The 26,523-nt window shown below is 37.4% G+C and overlaps 3 protein-coding genes across 9 annotated transcripts in view; 1 reads left to right on the top strand and 2 right to left on the bottom strand.

Annotated features, from left to right (window-relative positions):
- The window catches only part of LOC135684543 (sialin), a 95,208-nt gene extending 85,800 nt beyond the window's left edge, over positions 1–9,408 (bottom strand). For 4 of the 7 annotated variants that reach the window (XR_016145187.1, XR_016145186.1, XR_016145185.1 and 1 more), the window contains exons 1-6: positions 6,915–8,080; positions 4,894–5,161; positions 4,458–4,494; positions 2,807–3,006; positions 2,512–2,599; positions 817–903 (exon numbers count right to left, since the gene is read on the bottom strand). Coding sequence is in view for 4 of the 7 variants with exons in the window: in XM_065200138.2 (XP_065056210.2) it covers positions 817–903; positions 2,512–2,599; positions 2,807–3,006; positions 4,458–4,494; positions 4,894–5,121 (640 nt within the window). In the remaining 3 variants the exon portion in view is untranslated. Of the gene's footprint in view, positions 1–816; positions 904–2,511; positions 2,600–2,806; positions 3,007–4,457; positions 4,495–4,893; positions 5,162–6,914; positions 8,083–9,267 lie in introns of those variants that run through there. The other 3 variants (XM_089115004.1, XM_065200139.2, XM_065200144.2) reach the window with 3 other exon arrangements.
- The window catches only part of LOC135684550 (vesicular glutamate transporter 2.1), an 81,643-nt gene extending 68,830 nt beyond the window's left edge, over positions 1–12,813 (top strand). The window contains exon 10 of the mRNA XM_089115014.1: positions 12,163–12,813. Within this exon, the coding sequence (XP_088971140.1) occupies positions 12,163–12,467 (305 nt within the window). The 3' untranslated portion in view covers positions 12,468–12,813. The remainder of the gene's footprint in view (positions 1–12,162) is intronic.
- On the bottom strand, positions 9,327–25,592 carry LOC135684554 (vesicular glutamate transporter 2.1-like). The gene is made up of 13 exons (XM_089115015.1): positions 25,309–25,592; positions 23,288–23,555; positions 22,851–22,887; positions 21,110–21,309; positions 20,815–20,902; positions 20,524–20,610; positions 19,494–19,627; positions 18,912–19,061; positions 18,370–18,502; positions 17,729–17,967; positions 16,423–16,951; positions 14,169–15,116; positions 9,327–9,466 (listed from the first exon to the last, which is right to left on the bottom strand). The coding sequence occupies exons 2-11, from the start codon at positions 23,513–23,515 to the stop codon at positions 16,733–16,735; spliced, it is 1,515 nt and encodes a 504-aa protein (XP_088971141.1). The 5' UTR covers positions 23,516–23,555; positions 25,309–25,592; the 3' UTR covers positions 9,327–9,466; positions 14,169–15,116; positions 16,423–16,732.
- Between the last annotated feature and the right edge of the window lie 931 nt (positions 25,593–26,523).

The following is a 26,523-nucleotide window of genomic DNA, read 5'->3' as shown; positions in this document are numbered from 1 at the left end:
CCCGAGGAGAGGGAATTTTTATAAGCGTAGGAGACATGGGGCTAGGAGGGCTGTAGACCCCCATATTAGGCAAGTTTAAGGTATTTCATTCTCAATTCGGGCAGTTCTATTTAAGTGAGGCAACAATGTTCCTGTGTAAAAAAACTGTTTACAATTGACCGCGGGGAAGGAGCGTGTGGGTACGAGGAGCTTTAGAAACACGACTTTTATTATTCTTGAGCGAGCGATGAGAGTATATAGCCAGCTTGTTATTGTTTTGTTACCTTGAAAGAAGTATATAACGTTCTATTTCGCGTTTTTGTGAGTTTATCGCTTTACAACATTCTAAGTTTGCGATAGTTCGGGCAAGATCCGTACTAAGGCCCCTAAACGTGTAGCATCTACTACGCCCATGAGTGCCGCTCGAGTGTTGCACTTGAACCATAGCATCCAGGTTTACTGTACGAGTTAGTAAATCATTGTATGAAGATGGAGAGTCCGACTAGGCAAGTCGCAATGCGCTCTTTTGTAAATTTTCTCTATCTTATCCCCACTTCCTTTACCGCAAAGTCATAATCAATATACATGATATCAACTGATGATATTTGAGAATTTTCCATTTATCATGTCATATCCATGTGCCTTGATGTGATTTAGCTTCAAAATATTTTATTCGATGCTTGAATGCTCAATAACTTGCTCAATAATTCAAAATAATTTGTTACAACATTTACTGTTGAATTTTAACTCAGATCATTGTGGGTTGAATTAGTAGTTTGACCAGTGTATAAGAAGCTGTGAACTGTTAAATTTTGCAATAAAGTTGTTTCTTTTTACCAGAGAAGTAGAAAACAGCGGGCCAGCCTTGATTATAAGCTATCGCTCCTGACAATGTCATTCCAAGAACCGTTCCAGCAAATGGTCCTAAAAGTAAAGAAACAATACAGATAGCTCAAAACAAAGTGTCTAAACAAACCCTAAATCAGCCGTTCCTAACCTCCGTCCCGCGGCCCAACTCCGTCCCGCGGGCCAACTTCGACCAGCAACAATATTTCATGCGGCCCGCCAAATGCCTTAGCCTCAAAAAATGTTTTGGCTTACAATTTCAAAAATCGGAGCTCGATTTAGTTTTATTTTTTGTCTGCTATGATATTTTATGATTTTTCTCTGCAGTAAAAGGTAGCACTCCTACCTCTACTTTCGGCGATCCGAGACCCGAAACCAGATTTTATTGTTAGTTCACGAAGTTCATGCTTTTTGGCAGCATTTGCGGACTGGGACATTTCCAGACTGGGGCACAGGTTAATCCTTTACTGCTAGACTTCGTTTAATCTGTTTCTCCTCCCCATCTAATTTGCTTTCATTCAAATTTTAAAAATTTGTTTATTCGCTGCTATGCCAAGATGGTTCTTAAAGTTTGCAAGTCCCTTCCATTTCTTGTCAACATGGAAATAATATAACTATGAAACGTTGTTATAAAAAAGCCTTAAAAATATTGTATTAGATTTTCTCCCGTTTAATTCTCCTTGGTACTATATTAGATGATAAATGAAACTTTCAGGTTCATATCACCACTCGCTGCAAAAAGCTTGCCAAAAATTGCATGCCCTTCCAAGAACTTACATCTTTATGAGTACAGAAAAGCTTAGAAAAATTGTAAGAGCCTTTATGACATCACAGTTTGGGTACATTTCTCTGACTTGGATGAAACATGATAGAAACATGAATAAAAAGATGAATTGCATACACAAAAAGGCTCTACAATTTATGTATAATGACACAGCTACGGATCAAGATACTTAACTGCATAAAGATCAAGATACTTTACTGCATAAGGACAGTTCAGTACTCATACACGTACAGAGCCTGCAGTTGCTAATGATAGGAATTTTCAATATATTAACAAACTTAACCAAACATTCAGGGGAGTTCTTTTCCAATAGCAGAACAGCACTAAAACATGCTAAAAAAACTCAGCCCAAAGTTAAAACAAAAACCTATGTTACAGAAACAGTCTTATTTTTAGGGTGGAAATTATAGAATGCTATAGAATACAAGAAATGAAAATGCTCTCGAGCTATTAATGAATTCAAAAGAAAAATAAAGAAATAGGATGAACACACATGCAATCGCAGGATTTGTAAAACCTATGTAGCAAATGTTGGTTTTATTCATTAATTATATCTATACCAACACCAAACAAAAAAAATGTTTTATTATTTATTTTATTCAAAAAACTACACTCTTTTGTTTAAACACAAATACAATAATTACATTTTGGCCCCTCTTTCCGTTTCCACTTATTACTTGGTTTTTCCGCTTGTTAATGATTTGTTATTCTCGCTTCTCGTTTTTTAAACATGTCGTTAACAGCAAAGTCTAGAGAGCATCAGGAACTACACGAATCCTTGATGACGCGACTGCAATTATGTTATCTATATATACAGATTTAAAAAAAAACACTTTCTTTTAAACGTTTCGACCGAAGTCCTCATTAGTCATCAGTAATGTATACCTATAAACATGCCATACCTGAAAAAGATATCGTTGAGAGCCTACTTCTTTCAATTGGTGGAGCCCATCTGCTCCAAATCGCATGCATGCATGGAAAAGCGACGCCCTGTAAAGTTAAGATTAGACCGTAGTTAATTAGAGAATAAAGAAAAAGACTATGTTAGTCCCTCTGATAAAGTGGGAAATTTTGAATGGGATACTGCCATTGTCAATCAAAGCTAACTAAAGTTTAGATTACACAAAAAACTAGCGAAAGAAATACTTTCTAACTTAAAAAGTTTCAAAAGTTAAATAATTTGGAATGTCAGCTTACCTGAGATAATCCTTGCAACACTCTAACAGCTATGAGAAACTTAATACTCATTCTTGCTGCTAATGGTGTTAGTAATGTAAACAGTCCTGTCATTAGAATACCCCCACCAAAAAGGTTTTTCCCACCAAAACGGGCTGCAAGATATCCACAAGGTATTTGGGTGAAGATGTAACCATAAAAGAAAGAGCTCAGGATGATACCTGTCAAGCCAAAAAATGAATTTATAATGAAAACAAAGGAAATCTGCACGAGATGCAGCCAAGCAATTCTACATCCATCCCAATTTCCAGCTTTTGAATCAGAAGATATCATTAATACCCACATATATAAACATACCTGTCAAGCTACTAAGGTGTCCTGCCGTAAGAATTTGTGTTCTAAACTAAAATTTTGCTTAAAAACGGAATGGAACCTGAATGAAAATGATTATCTTACTGGTTAGCCAGTACGTTCTCGTAAATGAATATGGCGCGATGGATATACTTCATAATTTTTAAACAGGCGTATTCATGTAGCAAAAAACACATCGGAATTGGAGAAACACGTGAGATTCTCAGCTTACGCCGTAAGACGTGGTTGCGTAGTCGATTAAGGTTTTGGTTTAGTGTAATTAAGCCTTAAAATGTATCTTGTGACTTGGTGACGCAGCTTTTCTGTTTACCATATTTTCTAATTGCTTCGATTATAATAATTACACTTTCGTTTGAGCCAACTGACGTAAATTGAATAGAGCATCGTCATTGGTAGTTTATTTTGGATTAATTAGTTTACAGTATATATATAGAACGTTGAGATTTTGTTATTGTGTGCGTGCAACTGGGGGTGGTTGTGCGAACCCAGCTGTGATTTGCTGAATGATATGAAATGTGAAAAGCTCAAATGACTTTTTCTTCAGTGTTTTCTCTGGAATACAAAGTTTAAAAAGAATCAGCAAGATAGATCCTGAGAAGTCTAAAAACCTGAAGACCTGACAGTTATGTATTTAGTATCTACCACTAGGCGTTTTCAGGGAATAGGCATCTAACTCCGGAAGCATTTCTTATCTGAAAGAAATATTTTTGATCTGTAGGCAACATTAATAAAGTTCTTACAATACTTTGCAGTTCAATCTCAGGATTGACACCAGAAAGACCCAGCGGGCTCAATCAGTTGGTCCTAACCCTAATCTCTGATTCTTGGTTGCGTGAAATGACCCCTTTTCTCTGACTTTGGAAAAAATTTTGTAAGCCTTATCACGGGGAATTCTCAAGCTTGAATAAGTATTTTTGAAACCAGTTCATGTACGAACCATTCTATTTTTTAAACTTATGTCTGTAATGAGTACAAACTAATAGCCATTGATTTGCCAAAAAATTATCTGTAACATCATATCTGTAAGTTTCTTCACTTTTTGTGGTTCCTCTGACTGATGAAAAACCAACCCTATTTTCAAAGCTCCATGTCCCAGAAATTTAGCTTTCAGACAACCCTATCTCGGAGTTTTTCGGAACTCACTTTATATACGTTTGATCAAATTACTGAACCCGCCGGGCAGAAAGAGGTGTAGTAGGGTCGCAGTTGCTACTTGCAATTCAGAGCAATAAGATGTTTGGAAATAACATACTATTGAATATCATACTACAAGTGTCTTTTAATAATAAATCACAAGTACCTTGTTCTTTCGTGCTCCAAGAAAATTCTGCTGGCTCCTAGTATAGAGATTTAGAGATAACTTAACTTGTCTTAAAGTAAACAGCAAATCAGGAATTCTGAGAAGACAGAATACCGTACCAAGCTTATGTAAATATAAATTATCAGATGTTATTAATTGGTTCAAAATACAAAATTTTATGACAATACTCCTAAACCAATAAAGATTGTTTTAACTGTATAATCGCAAAATCTGAATTCTATAAGCAAAAGAACATCTCACAGGTTACACAAATCTATTGTGCCCTTGAATTGATTTTAGATTACAAGTTTGAAATAGCAAACCTTACTGTGCAAATTTAGAGGAAATTTCGTGAAATGTTTTCTTTCAACATGAATATCCAAAAATGCTTGAAAGCAAAAACTCGGGGTAAGTAAGTTAGAGAAAATGAACCTACTGTACAAACAGCATAGCCAGAAGAGTTGGTTATCGTTTTATTTGAAACCATGGCAACTAAGGCAACACTGAGATTGACTCGCAATAAATAGAGATTTAGAAATCCCAAAAAGCTTAGGATTGCCAGCAGATATCTTTTGGGTAGCCAGCTGCATGTGATTCTCCATTTTTTAGGGTTTTCTTTCATTTGTTGCTCACTTGGACTGTCCTCAATAACCGAGTGACCCATAATGCTTTGAGAATATGGGTTACTTTTTGCCAGGTTTCATCTAAATCAAATAAAAAATTAACTTTTGAATAACTACTAATAGGTAAAGGACTAAATATAAAAGAGTTTTAGTCAATCTTAACCAGAATAATTCTAAAGAGTGAGCTGCAGTCACAAATACATACTTAACATTAAGGAAACATCAAGCCCTTTTTATACCTTTTCAAACATATAATGTGACGGTTGTCCCTTTTGATAGGGCCAGTGGCGGTTTTAGGGACTGCGGGGACCGGGGACAAAAACATCTGCGGGGCTCTTGTTCTTTACAATTTCCATCTTTTTCATAGGTGTGGGGCCCCTTTTGGCTAACATAAGCGTGGGGCCTGGGGCCATGGCCTCCCTTAAAACCAGCACTGGATAGGCCCAAAAATATTAGGAACTTGTAGTAGGGTAATCAGGAAGCACTGTACGTATTGTTCTCTTATGCAATACTGTAGAACTGTATTGTAGAACGTCAATTGAAAACTGTTTTTCAAAATTTCATTGAAACAGTGAAGATTTTACAGGCAGGATAAAATACCAAGTAATCAAGCAGAAGCATGGCTTTTTAGACTTTTCTTCAAAGATCTTCATGTTTTTCGCTCCAGATCACTTGTACAAATCGTGTGGTAAAAGCTATACAAGAGTTGGCAATACATACAAGGACTGCGAGGTAAAGGTTGGCATTCATCAAGGGTTTTTTCTAAGCTCTTTGCTATTTATCATCGTTTTGGAAGCACTGTCTAAGGAATTCCTTGTTGCCTGCCTATGAGAGCTTCCAGAGGCGGAGCTAGCCAAAAACCTTCACTGGAGCCATGATATCATGTGATTAGGGGCCGTAGGATCACGTTGACTGGTTTTATCATCTGAAGACATCAGATGGAAATTTTATCTTTTTTTGCTCAACTTATTCTTTTGGAACAACTTAACAAATTTGAAACATACATGTACCAAAACTAATAGTCTTAAGTCTCTTGTGTAGAGGGTACAACCTGAAGGGACCCACAGACATGCCCAAGAGCGACACTGTGCAGAAGGATTTTTGAATTTAAGGACATCTTCTTTGGCTCTGCTAACCGCCTACAGCCTTAATAACCAGTAAATTCAATAGTGTAATCGATTCTTCATACTATAATCATACTGTTATTTCAAGTCACTTACAGTCTTCTGTGCATTTGATAGCAAGAAATGATGCCCTAACAATACATGTTCATGCGAAGCCAAAACTAAGTGAAATTAACTCTTTTCGATGTTCTCAGGAACAAATCGTTATAAATACTAGAGATTGCCTACATGTTTCTAAAGAGTAGATATTTTAGATTTCTTTTTCAAGGGTTACCCATCGAGTTTGAAAAAAAGTTGGAGTGGGCCAAACTCTTTACCATTGCGTACTTGTGGCTTTTCATATTATTTCCTTGTAATTTGATCTTATATTGTTATTTCGTCATGCGTCATGCATAATTTATTGAAGTTGGTTACGTGATTTTCATAAGCATTACGTGCTTCTTCTAGTTTGTACAAGGTAAGAATAACTTCACAGACAACATGTCTAGCCTCAGATGCTCACAGGAGACCCTCCTCTTTATGTCTACAGAATGTTCAACAATTTCCCCTTGTTTTTGGGTTTGTATAGAAAACACGTTACTGAGACATTCCCAATAAAATAGAAACTGGCGTCGCTGGCGACAAAAATCGCTAGTGTGCCCTAGGCTGAACCCTTCGAGATGCGTTGCTTATGCAAAGCACACAGATACATACTCTTAGTTATAACATACCTTAAATGTTGCTTTCACCTGTACTGCCTCGTCATTTGTCTTCTGTCCAGTGATAAAATATTCTGGGTTGATACAGTTCATTATCTTTCTTTGTGATTGTGACTTGGGCTCATTGCCATTGTGGCATGTGATAAAGACTACCAAAAAGCAACGGTCTGCCGACCTTTACGTGAAATCATCATTTGGACCATACAATTAAACATCAGAACGACAATGGGTTAGGTTTACCTCATATTGTGCTTCTTCTCGGATAGACGCTGTATTGCTTCTCCTTGGAATTTATGTGGCTCTAGTACCCAGGGTATCGTTTGGTGTTGTTGCTATCTCTTAAGCTTGATTTACATTTACACGCACCGGCTATTGGCTACCGTTGGCTAGGCAAATTTCTACAAAAGGATACTCTTGGCGTGGTCTAATATTGAGAAACGATACCCTTGGCTAAATTCATTTCCAAGCCATTCAAGTTAGCAGTTATATCGAAATTGTTGATTGGAAATTGGAAGGTCGATTTGTTTTCATTTACTTGTTTACCGTCAACAAAAATGGGTGATCAGAAAGACGTTCCTACTCTAAAAGGCCGTTCCCCAAGCCAATATTTTCAAATACGTTACCCCTGGATAGACCTTGGCTTCACCAAAATTGCAAAAATGTATACCCTTGGCTAGACAAAAAGTCCAAAAAGTATATCCTTGCTCGCGGCACATCCCAAAGTACATAGTGTGACCAGGTCTCAATTCTGGAATTACTGTAAAAGTTCTAAGCAACCCTCTCTATTAAGGCCCCTTCTCTATTAAGTCCCCCTCTTTAATAAGTACCCTCAACTTCAAGCAAAAACTTAAAATAAGCCCCCCTCTTCATTAAGACCTCCTCTCTTAAGCCTTTGATGTGAAACATAGAAGTGGGTCTCTTGACGGGTGTGATGATGATAAGATCGTGTGCATTAAATACGGCCTATGTAAAGACTAACTTGTGCGACTTACAAGTCAGTCGAAATTTGTTTAGAAGATATCCAAGGGTTATCAATTTATCCTGGTGATGTTGATGAAGATGAGGACCTTATAATTGATTGATTAAACTTTGAAAGCTGCTAGCAAAGTTTGTATGACATTCTCATAACAAAAAAGGGCCAAGGGCATTTTTAGCACTTTTTTCCCTCCAAATTTGTAATAAGCCCCTCTCTCCAGTTTGCCCCCCGTTTTCAAGCCCCCCCCCCCCATCTTGGACTGTAAATGATAAATGAGCCCCCGGGAGCTTAAAAGAGCTTTTACGATATGCCAAATGTTTCATAAAAATATGCTAGATTTGCAAACATTATGCTAAATTTAAAATCAAGGCAGTCCTGTTTGAAAAAGAGGCTAGCACAGGTTCAGATTAGATTTTTAAGACAATAGATTTTGGGGGTTTTTCTGGCATTTTTTTAGAAAGCTGGAGTTTCTCGGTGAGAATAGGGTTTAAAGGTTTTAGTGGAGTGATATGCCCCTCGGGATTTCTTGCACAGCCACGAGGGCACAGTCAGAACCTTTTACCTCTGGCCTAAACGAGTTCGATAGGTACTCATTAACTGGTGGCCAGAATATTTCATCACAATTTTCGGGAATAAGGTATTTCACCTTGATCTATTTTCTTTCGCTTTTTTCTAGTTCAGTTTCAAAACTGGCGTTACCGAGCGTAGCTTAATCAACAGAAATTGGTAGACCCAGGGGCGGATTCAGAACAAATTTGAAGGAGGGCAGTTGGTAATTGGGACGCTGGAAAATTTTCGAAATTGGTGTCGAGAGTACGCTATATACAACAATTTCAGATACATTTTTGGAATAAACAACATAACTTTCAGGTAATTCTTGAAGCAAATTAACCTATCGGTCTCAGAAACTTTTTCACCTGATTCTCATTCTTCAAAAGGGGTGCACAATTTCCAAAAAAAGGGGCGCCAAACTTGCTTCAACTCGTTGAGGGAGGGGCAACTGCCCCTAGTGTCCCCCCCTTAAATCCACCACTGGGTAGACCTTATGGGGTGCTAATGATTGTAGAGTTAAAAAGGCTCTCGAGGAACACATCAGAAGATGCCGGTTCCTCGCAATTGTGTGCAATTACCGCTTCGGTAGGAGCCCGCTCTTCGAGCTCTCAATCAATAAGATCATCTTCTTTGCGATTAACGTGATGATCTTCCTGATATATGTCGGGTCCGCCATGCAAAATGACAACATCATCGTGAAGGGCGGATTGTTGTCGAGATCAGGTGAAGTAGCCGCTTAAGAATATAAAGGGCCACATCCAAATTCAGCAAAATGTAAAACAAATTGTAAAAATACTTAGCTAGTGAAAGCAGTGATAAAAATCTCATATACCATACCAGCAGCAATTCGGCACGAAGAACGTGGAGTTGAAGGCGTTCCATAAACGCTGCAAATTTCGAGCTCTCTCTCATACTCCTCCGTAGCGTCATAGTGGATGATGAAATAGCATTTTGAATAGGCATTGGGTTAAAGAGATTTGATGCTGTGTTCATCATTGCAACCATTGGTCTTGTGTTTGGCATTGTCTTCTGGCGCCTGTCATCGAAGAAACAATCAGGGTTATTAGACTTCTGGCTGGTAGTATGTCTTGATGTTATAGGACAGGAACCTAAATACTAAATTATGTTAATCATGCTATGAATTAAGTATAGTGAAACTTAGTTCGATAATCAAGGGCCCCCGACCAAAAGAGGCCCCCGATCAAAAGGGGCCCCAAACTATGTTTGTATCCACATTTCTAAGACTTCGCTCAAGTTAACCTTATTTTTAAAAGCTTTCTAAGTTCTTCACCTGAACCTTTTATAACTCAGCTCCCCCGAGCTAACAAGGAACAATTATAACTTTTCCATCCTGCCATTGTTATAGCAAGTGGACTTTCTTGCAGTCCTTTAACAGAGGCCTCCATCTCAGTTTTACGCCACTGTTGGGAAGGGGGTACAAGGTTTTCTATTGTCTTGGTGTTAAGAGCAAATCTAAACCAGTTGGTGCTCTTCGTGCCTTTTGGGAAATTCTTTTGGTGGAAGCCTTTAAGCAATCCAAAGGGCGAGCCAGCCCCAACATCGTGTACAAGATTTAGAGATTTTAAAATGCTCATGGTAAAGGTAGAGATTCTGGGATTTTTTAATAGATCTTGGTACTTTTATTAAAATCTCTATATGGTGTTTGACATTTCATTGTGAAAGACAGAATCTTAAAGACTTTGGGATTTAGGAGGAAAGTTCTGCAATTTAGGGAGTTCATGGTGACAACTCTGGTTTTCGGATGACACTCTGTTACCGAACAGTGCACTGTAAAAAGTTAGTTCTTTGTGCAATAGCTTTTTGGAACATATGCACCAAGACAAAACAAACTTCTAACAAGGATGACGTTGCTGCTTCCAAGTAGCTACTGGTGAAGCTATCAAGGATTTAGGGCAAAAGAAAGAATTCGTAGCACCTTATATACTAAATTTACACGAGTGCACCAAACTCAGTGTGATCGATCATAGAAGGACAATTCTATCATTCTTCTTTTCATTTTATGAGCACTGAACAATATTGAATCGCCTGCACTACATCACAGTTTGCCTTCAAGTATACAGTTGAGCCCAGTTGGGAGAAAAATTCTCGTCATGTGATAATGTCAGAGTACCTCAAGCTCTAAGAAACATGTGTAAAAAATGAAGGAAACCTATGAGAGTCATGGGTATGGAGCATTCACTACTCGCCGGATCATATGACTCAATTGCACTGCGACCAAAAAGGCACTTTCCATTACCTCCTGTACCAGTGAAACGCCTGGTAATGGACTCTTTTAATGGCTTGTATGACCTCTCTTTTAAAGCATGATGTGATGCTGGGCGAACAAAGTATTCCAGACCAAGGGAATAATCGAGAGCAGCCGAGAGTCAGCTCCAAGGAGATACATTGATCAGACTGGTTAACAAATCCAAAGCAAACGTTTCAAAAGATGAGTGCTATCCAGATTTTATATGTAAAGCTGCAGGGGACTATTGCTTTGTTGACGAATCCCAGCTTCTTGAAAAAGAAATACAGAAAATCTGGAGTTCATTTTCTAGAAATTATAATGCTTAGAAGATTTATTCTTCATTTTACCCAATATTTTATTTCCCTGGAGAACCCTGTATGCACATTGATTGCAATGCGACTTGCAGACAAGTTGATTGCTTATTTTAATCAATCTAAGAAATCACCAATGGCATCCAGTAAACCTATCACAGAGCGAGAAATGGATGCTTTGCAGTACCTATCGGGCTATGTCAAGAATGCATTGGTTAGAAAAGTTTATAAATTTTCAGACTATAAGTCCAAACAATCTCAAGAAACATTTTCATTGCTCTATGCTGCCAAAAGTGATAATGTATCAGCACAAAGGATAGTTGCGTCACAGACAAGAGGTGGCTTGTGGTCAGTAACACCAGAATGCGTTCAGGTTTTTAAGCTTGTTGAAGAAGAATTTCGAAAGATCACCTCTGCAGGCCATATTCCAAAGATTGACGTCAAAGAAATATCACATAATGTCAAAGAGACTCTAACACATAATGTTGATATATGGTCAGTGCCTTTGATACAATGGTACATAGGTACACAGACAATGTTACAAAAGAAACCAGAGTGGTTTTGCTTCAAAAAATGATTCAACTATACTTGAGGGTTAGAGTATTTTCTTATGCAGAGAGTAAAACAAATTTACAAGCTTCTAAGAAGTAAGGACTTCGCAAAAAACTAAAAAAGGAATCTGAAAGTGACACTTGCAAGTAAATAATAAATATCTCCCTTGGTCATTAATTTTTTAAAGAAGAACCTTAATATGACATCCTTTTTCAAGGCCCCCTTTACTCTTATGTTATGTTTGAATGCTTTGTTCTAATTAAGGACGTTCCAAATTACGTTTTTTCAGCTCAAACATTTAATTGGCATGATGAAGAATATGTATGAGTCTTATTGGTCTTTTAAAAATACTTAGTTATTAAACTTCATATATTTTTTGCAGGTAGGGTTTGTTGTCGCTCTTCCCTATCTGATAATGACCATAATGATTCAGATAGGGGGACAGCTTGCAGATTTTCTACGGTCTTCGAGAAGAATGTCAACCACTACTGTTAGAAAGCTTTTACTGCAATAGGTTAATAAACCTATTTTCAAGCCGTGTACTTGTTTTATAGGAACTGTCTTGTTAGAAATTACAATTGGTCTAAAAGCCTGAACTCTGTCCTTTTTTGTCTTGAACAGGGTTCATGAGCCAAGGTGTTTTCATGATAGTCGTTGGGTACAGTACAAGCAAATACATGGCCATGTTTGCTTTAGTCATGGCTGTCGGATTCGATGGCCTTGCATGGTGTGGTTTCATTGCCAATCACCTTGATATAGCACCGCGCTATGCAAGCCTCATTTTTGGAATGAGCAACACTTTCGCTACCATTCCAGGAATTGTCGGTCCTCTTGTTGTTGGATTTGTCACTACACACGAGGTCTGTAACTCTAATATTATTAATATTATGCGAAACTCTAATTACTTAGACTCGAAATTCTTATAATCTTCTTGATCCACAAAGAAAACACATTTTTCAACGTTTTAGGCTATTTCGCAATAATCAAAATATGGAACGGGTGGAATAAAATGTTTTTCAAGTTGAGCAAGGAATTTTGTTGTAGAACGACACATATATGATAAAAATTTACTAGATATATTTTCTTTATATGTCTTCAATTTCTATGTTTAGAAAATATAAACTCGCCATTTTGAGTTTTTAAGAAAAAATCCAATTTTACGCATGCGCTAATGTATACTATTGATAACAGGAGCCGATTGTGCCTTTCTGGGAACATGATTACGAGTAACCACGAGTCACCAACGAGTTACCACATGGGATACTTTCTACATTTGCAAAGCTGAGGCCCTGCTCCACGATACCGGATTCATTTCATATCGGATCGCTTTTCATATCGGATCGCTTTTCATATCGGATCGCTTTTCATATCGGATCGCTTTTCATATCGGATCGCTTTTCATATCGGATCGCTTTTCATATCGGATAGGCCTTCGCTCACACGATGACGCTTGAATCCGGTACGATATGTGAATCCGATATCTATATTTACTGAAAATGATAACTCTTCGTATTCACAAATGACAAGCACCATTTGACATGGTAACTCATTATGGTAACTCGTTGGTAACTCATTGGTAACTCCTTATAATCTGAAAATATTCAAATAAAATAATATAAAATTAGATATTGCTGCCGCTCATTATCAGAGCAGCGAGGACAATTTGGAATGTTTTTCTGTTCATCCGCTTGTATCTAATGGGAAAACTGAAATATTTTCCACCGTACGGCCATTATTTCATTTTCTCTCTCGTCAGGTGTACTTTCCCAAATACTGATGGCTCCTTTTCAGTAGCAAAAACAATGTTACTCGTCCGATTTCCTAGAAAAGGCCGATTTCCTAGTTTTTACCATGAGGCGACCATTTCTTTTGGCCAGGATTGTAGTTTTCATTAATGGCGATTAATGATGCTATTATATAAAAAAAAAGGCAAGAAGATTTGTTTAAGTCACAAAGATCAAGTCTACAATTCGTTTGAAAATTGCATCCAAAGTTTTCTTTCATCAGCCTCAGTTGCTTTTCCATACATTCTTCTATGCAGGGCAATCATCTCTTTTGAAGGTTATAATGAGGCACCCTCGTGCAATCCCTTGTTTTTCAAAAAGTTTCAGCCATGTGCGAGAATTTGTCACAGCACCAATGGACCCAAATTACAAAAAGGTATACCCTTGGCTAGATTAGAAGCCCAAAAGAGGATACTCTGGCTATGAACATATATTAACTACGTTAACTGAAGTTAACTGATATGGTTTGGTTCATAAAAATCACCAGCTTTTATTGTCGCAGTGGCTCGTTATAATTCAAGAAACGAAGATAATTTCAAAATTGAACACATTTACTCATGTTAAAACAACCAAAACGGGATATCTTAAAATGTCGCGCGAATTCCATGGGCAAGCTAGGTGGAGACGATGATGGCCTACAAAAAGGGTGATTTAAGGACTTGCGTGCATCACCCAGGTTTTCTTTGACTGCGTTTCCAATTAGATCAACGCATGCTACTTCTTATGCCACTGCATTAGGTCGCATGTGCAAGTCGCTAGGTCCTCCACCGTTTGGAGCGAACATGGCCTACGATAATCAAAACGTTTGTTGTCGTTTTATTAAAGTTCAGCAATTTCACTCACCTTGTCGGTCTTTTTAAGGCAGCACGAGCATTGAAGAACTTTTGAATTGCTCTCTCCCACTGTAAGTCCAAGTTCCTTATCAAGCATTGACGAAGAAATTGTCAAGAACCGTTCAGTAATCGTTATCAACTTAGGTTGGAAAGTATATAGACACATGCAAGAAATTCATTTGTCATGCTTTTGTAACTCAACATCACCCAGCCGTAGCAAGTGCTTGGGGTATTCTCTGGAGAGAAGGTTCTCTGCGATGGTTGGCAATGTTATTATTCATCAATCAAATAACACTTTCGGACAAAGCTTCATTGATGACGATACGTTGCATCGTATAGTTTGCTCGCAAAAATGTGAACACCTGGGATTTCATTAAGTCAGGTTTTCACAGTCCCGAAGAGTGAGGCAGAGCCCAGATATTCACTCGTCACTTTGAAGACCTATCGTCCTAAACCAGAAAAACTTTATGAATTCCTACCAACCGAATGGCATTACTATCATCAGACAATCTTATAAACACAAGTTAGTTGAGAAGCCCTCCTTTTAGAATTGTTTATTTGTGACTTTTGCACATTTTGTGACTTCGGCCATCATTGCCATGGGAGAAAGAGTCCAAAGGTGGGAGCTCCCTAAAAGCCAACCAAGAAATATAATTGAAACAAGGCGGGATTTGGGCGAGGCACTTTAGTTTCTTTTGCTTAACTGGCCCTCTTGGCCGTCATTGACTGCATGTTCACCATTTGTCAGGGCTCTGCAGTCCCGAGAACTCTAAGGACCCGAGCGTGGACAACCATTCAGACGATACCATCATCTTTCATCTAGCCATATGCACCACGATATGAGACCACGATATGAGAGTGGGAGCCAGTAGTAACTGTTTGGGTTCTGAGAAATCTCCTTACCACAGAAACCCCCTGAATCCAGGCATATAAGCAATCACCACTGTAATTTTCAGAGCTACAAACAGACAAGAGCCAATAAATGAAAACGAAAATATCTAATTTTATATATCCCCACTGGCGTATAGTTTGGCCACAAAAATACTGAAATTTTACATTTAAAAGAAAATTGCTTTAAAAATGCAAAACTCTTACAAATACGAATTGTTTTCTTTCTATTTGCTATAACGATGCAATTCCATTTAAAAATAAATTTTTTGTCCTTGGAGTAAGGTTATTATTCAGCTTGCATCATACCACCTTTCCTCTAAAAACCACTTATTAGTTCCCACAATTAATGGGAACAGTGCTTATTGGTTTCCACAATCTACACAATTGGAATTATTTACTCGGGGGTAGATAAACCATTTATATTTTATTATGGATCATACATTAGCTTTTCGCCTGACAAAAACTCTCCCCAAGAAATGGACAGTTGTGTATATACCCAATTATGGATCAAAATAGGCAAAACCTTTGGGTCATGGGTTATGGATCAAGGGGTTAATCAGTTAATTATCAGTTAATCAATGTTTCGTCAGTTGATCAATGTATGATTAGTTAATCAGTGTATGATCAGTTTATGTATGATCAGTCAGATGGGGAGCCTTTGCTTTCTCCATCGTTGAGGGCGCTGCTAGTTAGTTTGTCTTCCCTGGTAACAGGCAATATCTATGATTTTTTATAGTATAAGGAAAGGTTTTTATTTCTTAAATAACAAAGCAACAGGTATGACAAAGCAACTGACCTTGACTAAAATAATCTGACTTAAAAAATTACCAAAGAAGTTTATTTCATAAACATTAATAACTAGTAGACAAAAGGATTGCATGCAAATATCTTATAGAAATTGATTTCATTTTATTGGCATTTTTCTTGAGTTTTCGCTCACCTCTTTAACCAAAAAGTTTTCGCACTGACCGATGAGACAGAAGCGTTTTGCGAATTGAAAATGGACTACACCCTTTTTTATAAGAACAATTTCATAAGAACAAGAGCCTCAAAACTTGTCAATTATCAAGAGCGTTAAAGAACAAGATGAGACTAAGCTACTGTAAAGTTTTAGCAATGTCGTGAAATCTCCTCAAATATTTTTATCTCAAAAATTTATCAGCAAATAAAGGATGTCTCACACACAAATTTCAGAACAGCCTAAAATTCGGTTTATTTTTTTGAGAAAAAAGTCTAGGACGAGGATGATTATACTGCCGTTTATCAATTTGCATTCTGTATTGATCCCCCATTCCTAGCCATTTTAATGATATAAAACCTACTAATGTTAATAACCAAATATTTAAAAAGAATCACTACTCAATTTGAAATACCTTTCATTTCTAGATAGAGTAGACAACGCTGAGCATACTCTTCTGCGCCAAGAAGGTCTTTCGATGTTTCTGGACTCGCTAACACGCCACTTGACAAGTTTACCAGAGCAGCCTTGTCACAAGCAGAAAGACAACTTGTACTCTAGTTAGAATGAGAGTTCAAAAGAGCTGCACCTGATTGGAAATGGGAACAAGCAAATTTAGATAAAGCTGTCTCGAAAGTATAAGTTTAAAAGTCTTTAGATGTGTCCAACGAAACTGAACCATAACTGCCAACAGCACCTGGCAAAAGAGTTTCTGCTTCCTTCATCTAAAAAGTTTCATTGGTAGCCGATGGGGTGCCTTTCTCGTCCTTGATTCCCTCTTTCAGCAACATGTCTTTATCATCGTTGTCTTCAGAAATACTTTGGTACCCAGATGGATCTGCCCACTGCTGCTTCTTACCGGAGGCAAAAATCAAGAAAACCAGAGTTCCAAACCCGTAAACTGCCGCTGACATGATGAATATTTTCTGCCATTCTTCTCTAGTCTGGGTAGAGAAATATCATCCATTAACAAAACAATACATTACATGTGAAGAATTTAGGCACTACAAGTTTGGAGTGTCTTTACTGCAAATGTTTCGCTCTACAAGAAAATTCCTTGATCAACTTGAAGAGCATTTTATTCAGAGGCAGTGTAAGCGCAAGCCACAATTTTATGGATTATCTCAATTTCGTAATGTTAACATCTCAAAGACATATTCAAAGACATAGTGAATTAAGACAAAATCAACATGGCTACGAGACAAAATCAACATGGCTACGAGGCAAGTGGCGGATTCACCAATACCAATATAAGAAATAAAGTCATCCATCGAAAAAACGTCCATTACACCATGCTCGGTGTTGAGAAGAGACAGGCTACCCAATCGATTCTGACCTAAAGTTGATCGCAAGCAATTCTCTTTGCGTTTCTTGCTTTGAAAAAAATGTAAAACTGCATGTCTGAGCACCGAGATTCGACATTCCAGTTCAACTTAAACTAATCTATTAAATTATTTTCAATCTCAGTCTTACTGTAGATGATGCGATTAGTTGACGATTCGTATTGAAAAATGACTTTTCATAAAATACTATATTTAAAATACTATATTCAAAGATAAAATGAATTATTTTGCATTTAATACATTATAAATGAAGAGAGATGCCACTCGTTCCAGATTTTTTATAATTCTGAAATAGCCTGAGAAATTGAATAAAAAAACGCTTTCTTTGTGGATCAAGAAGATCATAAGAATTCAAAGTTTAGGTATCAAGTTACAGACCTCGTGTGTAGTGACGAATCCAACAACAAGAGGACTGACAATTCCTCCAATTGTAGCGAAAGTGTTGCTGATTCCAAAAATGAGGCTTGCATAGCGCGGTGCTATATCGAGATGATTGACAATGAAACCACACCATGCAAGGCTACCTAATCCGACCGACATGACTAAAGCAAAAATGGCCATGTATTTGCTTGTACTGTACCCAACGACTATCAGAAAAACGCCTTGACTCATGAACCCTGTTCAGAAAAGAGGAGGGATGCAGGTAATCAAAAAGCTTTTTAATTAAGAACCTATTGAGGCTGCCAGAAAAAGAACAAGTTCTTTTAGCGGGATTTCTCTGTACCAAAACAACAGTACCGTTCTAACAAACAATAGAACATGTCTCCAAGATAATATTTAACAAAATGATGGTACTGGTGGAACAAAATAATGTCTACGAAAACAATAGAAGTGGGCAGCCAGAACAATATCACTGGTCTAACAAAGCAGTCTACCAAGACAATATTACTGGTCCACGAAAAAATAGTTCTGTTATACCAAAATAACTTTACTGATCTAACAAAATAACAGTTCTGGTCAAACAGAGTACATGATAAATTGTAAGAGAAATAAGTAAAATGATACAAAGGTTTACTAACCTATTGCAGTAAAAAGCTTTCTAACAGTAGTGGTTGACATTCTTCCCGAAGACCGTAGATAATCTGCAAGCTGTCCCCCTAACTGAATCACTATGGTCATTATCAGATAGGGAAGAGCGGACAGAAACCCTGCCTGCAAAAATATATGAAGTTTAATAACGAAGTATGTTTAAAAGACCAATAAGACTCATACATATGCTTCATTATACCAATTAAATGCCTGAGGTGAAAAAACGTAATTTGTAACAGCGTAAATAGTTTAAACATTTTGACAAAAAAATAATTTCTATTGGCAAGGAAAAAGCCAAGTGTAGATGGCCTAATAAAGAAGTTACACACATGTTATTCTTATCGATGCTAGATAAGATGTCCGTAATGAATTCCGGTCAAGGTGTCTATTAAAGAAAATGAAATAGAGCAGGTCTATTAGACCATGGTGATAGAAGAAGTTTTTGACATATTAGCTGTCGAAGAAACAACCCATTTTCAAATTCTGTGAAAAGATGAAGAACAAAACAAGTGGCTCATTATCTGAAATGTACCTTTTGTAGATCAAACTTTAGCACCAGCTTGAGATAAGTCGGAAGTGACGTAAGTAGTATGTAATTGCCCCAGTTCGTTGTAAAATTCGCGATTATAATTGCCCACACAGGACCAGATGAGAGCAAATCTTTCCACGGGACCGTTGTTAACTGAAAAATAAGTAATCGGTAGTTGCTATTTGACTTTAGAGAATGTCTGCCCTCGTTTTCGGCACGACAATAAAGCTTTTTGCAAAATCTTTCGTTATGTGTTGTATTTATTTTCCTACTTTCCACTTCTCAATCTGTATCAGAGTCCATGAGTATTCATTCATTTTATCAAAAAATCACATTTTCATAACAGCATAAACCTCGGTCTTTTTTAGAATAAGTTAAAATGAGGAGGGGAATATTTTCTAAATCTTATCAACACAAGGCGTAAAATTGAGGGGTAGGGAATTGTTTGAATTAGCAGGGTTCAGGAAAGGACTAGGCCTAACGAGAAGGGAAAGATTAATAAACAAATCTTAAATATTGGCTTCGTGATAACTAATAGACACGTTCTTTAGATAACTGAGAAAAGTGACCCATGGTAAGACTCACTTTTGACTCGGTCTTATCGTCTGATAATTCCTGCTTGAGATAATCAAGTTCTATATCTGTAATCGTAGGATGATCGAAAGGAGAATCAGTAACCATCCAAAACCAAAAAACACTCCAAATAATTGCAACAAGACCTGCGAAGAATATAAGCAAATATCACAACATGCAATTGCTCTTAATTAAAAGTGCTGTCTCCTAAAACCCCCGAGGAGAGGGAATTTTCAAAAGCGTAGGAGACATGGGGCTAGGAGGGCTGTAGGCCCCCATATCAGGCAAGTTTAAGGCATTTCATTCTCAATTCGGGCAGTTCTATTTAAGTGCGGCAACAATGTTCCTGTGTAAAAAAACTGTTTACAATTGACCGCGGGGAAGGAGCGTGTAGCTACAAGGAGTTTTAGAAACACGACTTTTATTATTCTTGAGCGAGCGATGAGAGTATATAGGCAGTTTGTTATTGTTTTGTTACCTTGAAAGAAGTATATAACGTTCAATTTCGCGTTTTTTGTGAGTTTATCGCTTTACAACATTCTAAGTTTGCGATAGTTCGGGCAAGATCCGTACTAAGGCCCCTAAACGTGTAGCATCTACTACGCCCATGAGTGCCGCTCGAGTGCCGCACTTGAGCCATAGCACCCAGGTTTACTATACGAGTTAGTAAATCATTGTACGAAGATGAATAGTCCGACTAGGCAAGTCGCAATGCGCTCTTTTGTAAATTTTCTCTATCTTATCCTTACTTCGTTTACCGCAAAGTCATAATCAATATACATTGGCAAAAGGATGATATCAACTGAGAGATTTGAGATTTTTGCATTTGTCATGTCATACCCATGTGCCTTGATGTGATTTAGGTTCAAAATATTTTTTCGAAGCTTGAATGCTCAATAACTTGCTCAATAATTTAAAATAATTTGTTACAACATTTACTGTTGAATTTTAACTCAGATCATTGAGAGTTGAATTAGTAGTTTGACCAGTGTATAAGAAGCCGTGAACTGTTAAATATTGCAATATAGTTGTAACTTTTTACCAGAGAAGTAGAAAACAGCGGGCCAGCCTTGATTATAAGCTATCGTTCCTGAAAATGTCATTCCAAGAACCGTTCCAGCAAATAGTCCTAAAAGTAAAGAAACAATACTGACAGCTCAAAACAAAGCGTCAAAAAAAAAACCTAAATCATCAGGAACTACACGAATCCTTGATGACGCGACTCAAACTATGTTATCTATATATACAGATTTAAAAAAAACACTTTCGTTTAAACCTTTCCACTGAAGTCTTCATTAGTCATCAGTAATGTATACCTATAAACATGCCATACCTGAAAAAGATATTGTTGAGAGCCTGCTTCTTTCAATTGGTGGAGCCCATCTGCTCCAAATCGCATGCATGCATGGAAAAGTGACGCCCTGTAAAGTTAAGATTAGACTGTAGTTAATTAGAGAATAAAGAAAAAGACTATGTTAGTCCCTCTGATAAAGTGGGAAATTTTGAATGGGATACTGCCATTGTCAATCAAAGCTCACTAAAGTCTAGATTACACAAAAAACTAGCTAAAGAAATACTTTCTAACTTAAAAAGTTTCAAAAGTTAAATAATTTGGAATGTCAGCTTACCTGAGATAATCCTTGCAACACTCTAACAGCTACGAGAAACTTAATACTCATTCTTGCTGCTAATGGTGTTAGTAATGTAAACAGCCCTGTCATTAGAATACCTCCACCAAAAAGGTTTTTCCCACCAAAACGGGCTGCAAGATATCCACAAGGTATTTGGGTGAAGATGTAACCATAAAAGAAAGAGCTCAGGATGATACCTGTCAAGTCAAAAAATGAATTTATAATGAAACAAAGGAAATCTGCACGAGATGCAGCCAAGCAATACCACATCAATCCCAATCTCCAGCTTTTGAATCAGAAGGTATCATTAATACTCACATATATTAACATACCTGTCAAGCTACTGTGGTGTCCTGCCGTAAGATTTTGCATTCTAAACTAAAATTTTGCGTAAAAACGGTAATAGAACAATAATAAAACGGTAATTCTTGTTATGTGTTATTCGTTGGTTTCAAAACAAATCCAAAGTGGTAATTGAATGTAAATAATACAAACAAATGACTCATTGTGAACATTTCGTAATGAAAAACAGTAGAGTTCGCAAGGATTATTAAAATAACTACTAATCAAAACTTTGATCTAGTTAGAGAAGCTTTTACAAAATTACAATGACCAACGTCCTTGAGTTTCAAATCTCAATCCTTTGCCAGAATGAAAATAACTGTCTTACTGGTTAGCCAGTACGTTCTCGTAAATGAATATGGCGCGATGGAAATACTTAATAACTTTTTAAACAGACGTATTCATGTAGCAAAAAACGTATCGGAAGTGGAGAAAAACGTGAGATTCTCAGCTTACGCCGTAAGACCTTAAAATCACCGACGTTGCGAAAGATATACGCAAAAACCTGAAGACCTGACAGTTATGTATTAAGCATTAGTATCTACCCCTAGGCGTTTTCAAAGAATAGGCATCTAACTCCGGAAGCATTTCTTATCTGAAAGAATGTTTTTGATCTGTAGGTACCCTTGGTGCCAGAGCCTCAGATAGTCAAAGGATGAAGAACGGGGGAAGGGAGATGCGAAGGAGAATGGAAATTCCTTCGCAATTCCTTTCCCCGTTCTTCATCCTTTGACTCTCTAAGGCTCTGGCACCCAGGGTAATCTGTAGGCAACATTAATAAAGTTCTTGCAATACTTTGCAGTTCAATCTCTAACTAGATCATCTGTAACTAGATGATTTGTAAAAGCTTCTCTAACTAGATCAATCTCAGAATTGACACCAGAAAGACCACCTATATCATGTGTGTTCCTTAACGTAGAAATGGGACCCTAATCTGTGATTCTTAGTTCCATGAAATGAACCCTTTTCTCTGACTTTGCAAAAACTTTTATAAGCCTTATCACGGGGAATTCTCAAGCTTGAATAAGTATTTTTGAACCAGTTCATGTACGAACCATTCTATTTCTTAAACTTATGTCTGTAATGAGTACAAAACTAATAGCCATTGATTTGCCAAAAAATTATCTGTAAGTTTCTTCACTTTTTGTGGTTCCTCTGACTGATGAAAAACCAACCCTATTTTCAAAACTCTATGTCCCAGGAATTTAGCTTTCAGACAACCCTATCTCGGAGTTTCTCGGAACTCACGTTTGACCAACTTACTGAACCCGCCGTGCAGAAAGAGGTGTAGTAGAGTCGCAGTTGCTACTTGCAATTCAGAGCAATAAGATGTTTGGAAATAACATACTGATGAATAACATACTACCAGTGTCTTTTAATGATAAATTACAAGTACCTTGTTCTTTCGTGCTCCAAGAAAATTCTGCCGGCTCCTAGTAAAAAGAATTACAGACCACTTAGCTTGTATTCAAGTTTAAAGTAAATCAGAAATGATCAGAAGACAAAACGCCATTTCAAGCTTTCGTTAAGATAAATTATCAGATGATATGAATTGGTTCAAGCTATAAAATTTGATGACAGTACCCCTAAACAAGTAAAGAATGTTTTAACTGTATAGTCGCAAAATCTGAATTCTATAAGCATAAAAACATCTCACTGGTTATACAAATCTATTGTACCCTTGAATTGGTTTTAGATTACAAGTTTGAAAATAGCAAACCTAACTGTGCAAATTTAAAGGAAATTTCATGAAATGTTTTCTTTCAACATACATATGAAAAAATGCTTCAAAGCAAAAACTCGGGGTAAGTAAGTTAAAGAAAATGAACCTACTGTAAAAACAACATAACCAAAAGAGTTGGTTATCGTTTTATTTGAAACCATGGCAACTAAGGCAACACTGAGATTGACTCGCAATAAATAGAGATTTAGAAATCCCAAAAAGCTTAGGATTGCCAACAAATATCTTTTGGGTAACCAGCTGCATGTGATTCTCCATTTTTTACCGTTTTCTTTCATTTGTTGCTCACTTGGACTGTCCTCAATAACCGAGTGACCCATAATGCTTTGAGCATATGGGTTACTTTTTGCCAGGTTTCTCCTAAATCAAATAAAAAATTAACTTTTGAATAACTACTATTAGGTAAAGGCCTAAATATAAAAGAGTTTTAGTCAATCTCAACCAGAATAATTCTAAAGAGTGAGCTGCAGCCACAAATACATACTTAACATTAAGGAAATAGCGAGCCCTTTTTTACCTTTTTAAACATATAATGTGACGGTTGTCCCTTTTGATAGGGCCAGTGGCGGTTTTAGGGACTGCGGGCCCGGGGCCAAAAACATCTGCGGGGCTCTTGTTTTTTACAATTTCCATCTTTTTTCTTAGGTGTGGGGCCCTTTTTTGGCTAACATAAGCGTGGGGCCTGGGGCCATGGCCTCCCTTAAAACCAGCACTGGATAGGGCCAAAAATATTAGGAACTTGTAGTAGGGTAATCAGGAAGCACAGTACGTATTGTTCTCTTATGCAATACGTTAGAACTGCATTTTAGAATGTCAATTGAAAACTGTTTTTCAAAATTTCATTGAAACAGTAAAGATTTTACAGGCAGGATAAAATACCAAGTAATCAAGCAGAAGCATGGCTTTTTAGACTTTTCTTCAAAGATCTTCATGTTTTTGGCTCCAGATCACTCGTACAAGTCGTGTGCTAAAAGCTGTACAAGAGTTGGCAATATATACAAGGACTGCGAGGTAAAGGTTGGCATTCATCAAGGGTTTTTTCTAAGCTCTTTGCTATTTATCATCGTTTTGGAAGCACTGTCTAAGGAATTCCGTGTTGCCTGCCTATGAGAGCTTCCAGAGGCGGAGCTAGCCAAAAACCTTGACTGGAGCCATGATATCACGTGATTAGGGGCCGTAGGATCATGTTGACTGGTTTTATCATCTAAGGACATCGGATGGAAATTTTATCTTTTTTTGCTCAACTTATTCTTTGGGAACAACTAAACAAATTTGAAACATATATGTACCAAAACTAATAGTCTTAAGTCTTTTGTGTAGAGGGTACAACCTGAAGGGACCCACAGACATACCCAAGAGCGACACTGTGCAGAAGGATTTTTGAATTTTAGGGCATCTTCTTTGGCTCTGCTAACCGCCTACAGCCTTAATAACCAGTAAATTCAATAGTTTAATCGATTCTTCATACTATAATCATACTGTTATTTCAAGTCACTTACAGTCTTATGTGCATTTGATAGCAAGAAATGATGCCCTAACAATACATGTTCATGCGAACCTAAAACTAAGTGAAATTAACGCTTTTCGATGTTCTCAAGAACAAAAAGTTATAAATACTAGAGATTGCCTACATTTTTCTAAAGAGTAGATATTTTAGATTTCTTTTTCAAGGGTTACCCATCGAGTTTGAAAAAAAGTTGGAGTGGGCCAAACTCTTTACCATTGCGTGCTTATGGCTTTTCATATTATTTCCTTGTAATTTGATCTTATATTGTTATTTCGTCATGCGTCATGCATAATTTATTGAAGTTGGTTACGTGATTTTCATAAGTATTAAGTGCTTCTTCTAATTTGTACAAGGTAAGAATAACTTCGCGGAGAACATGTCTAGCCTCAGATGCTCACAGGAGACCCTCCTCTTTATGTCTACAGAATGTTGTTCAATTTCCCCTTGTTTTGGGGTTTGTATAGAAAACACGTTACTGAGACATTCCCAATAAAGTAGAAACTGGCGTCGCTGGCGACAAAAATCGCTAGTGTGCCCTAGGCTGTACCTTTCGAGGTGCGTTGCTTATGCAAAGCACACAGTTACAAACTCTTAGTTATAACATACCTTAAATGCTATTTTCACCAGTACTGCCTCGTCATTTGTCTTCTGTCCAGTGATAAAATATTTTGGGTTGTTACAGTTCATGATCTTTCTTTGTGATTGTGACTTGGGCTCATTGCCATTGTGGCATGTGATAAAGACAGCAAAAAAGCAACGGTCTGCCGACTTTTACGTTAAATCATTAATTGGGCCATACAATTAAACATCAGAACGACAATGGGCGAGGTTTACCTCATATTGTCCTTCATCTCGGATAGACGCTGTATTGCTTCTCCTTGGAATTTGTGTGGCTCTAGTACCCAGGGTATCGTGTTGTTGCTATCTCTAAAGCTTGATTTACATTTACACGCACCGGTTACTGGCTACCGTTGGCTAGGCAAATTTCTACAAAAGGATACTCTTGGCGTGGTCTAATATTGAGAAACGATACCCTTAGCTAAATTCATTTCCAAGCCATTCAAGTTAGCAGTTATATCGAAATTGTTGATTGGAAATTGGAAAGGTCGATCTGTTTTCATTTACTTGTTTACTGTCAACAAAAATGGGTGATCAGAAAGACGTTCCTACTCTAAAAGGCCGTTCCCCAAGCCAATATTTTCAAATACGTTACCCCTGGATAGAACTTGGCTTCACCAAAATTGCAAAAATGCATACCCTTGGCTAGACAAAAAGTCCAAAAAGTATATCCTTGCTCGCGGCACATCCCAAAGTACATAGTGTGACCAGGTCTCAATTCTGGAATTACTGTAAAAGTTCTAAGCCACCCTCTCTTTTAAGGCCCCATCTCTATTAAGTCCCCCTCTTGAATAAGTACCCCCAACTTCAAGCAAAAGCTTAAAATAAGCCCCCCTCTTTATTAAGCCCTCCTCTCTTTAGCCTTTGATGTGAAACATAGAAGTGGGTCTCTTGACGGGTGTGACGATGATAAGATCGTGTGCATTAAATACGGCCTATGTAAAGACTAACTTGTGCGACTTACAAGTCAGTCGAAATTTGTTTAGAAGACATCCAAGGGTTATCAATTTATCCTGGTGATGTTGATGAAGATGAGAACCTTATAATTGATTTATTAAACTTTCGAAGCTGCTAGCAAAGTTTGTATGACATTTTAATTACAAAAAAGGGCCAAGGGTATTTTTAAAACTTTTCTTGCTCCAAATTTGTAATAAGCCCCCCTCTCTCTAATAAGCCCCCTCTTTTAAGCCCCCCCCCTCTGAA

Source organism: Rhopilema esculentum, chromosome 21 (assembly GCF_057945365.1).
Source record: "Rhopilema esculentum isolate cy_ngs chromosome 21, ASM5794536v1, whole genome shotgun sequence".
Lineage (NCBI taxonomy): Eukaryota > Metazoa > Cnidaria > Scyphozoa > Rhizostomeae > Rhizostomatidae > Rhopilema > Rhopilema esculentum.
The sequence above is the reverse complement of the archived record's forward strand: the minus strand, read 5'-3'. Positions and strand labels throughout refer to the sequence as shown.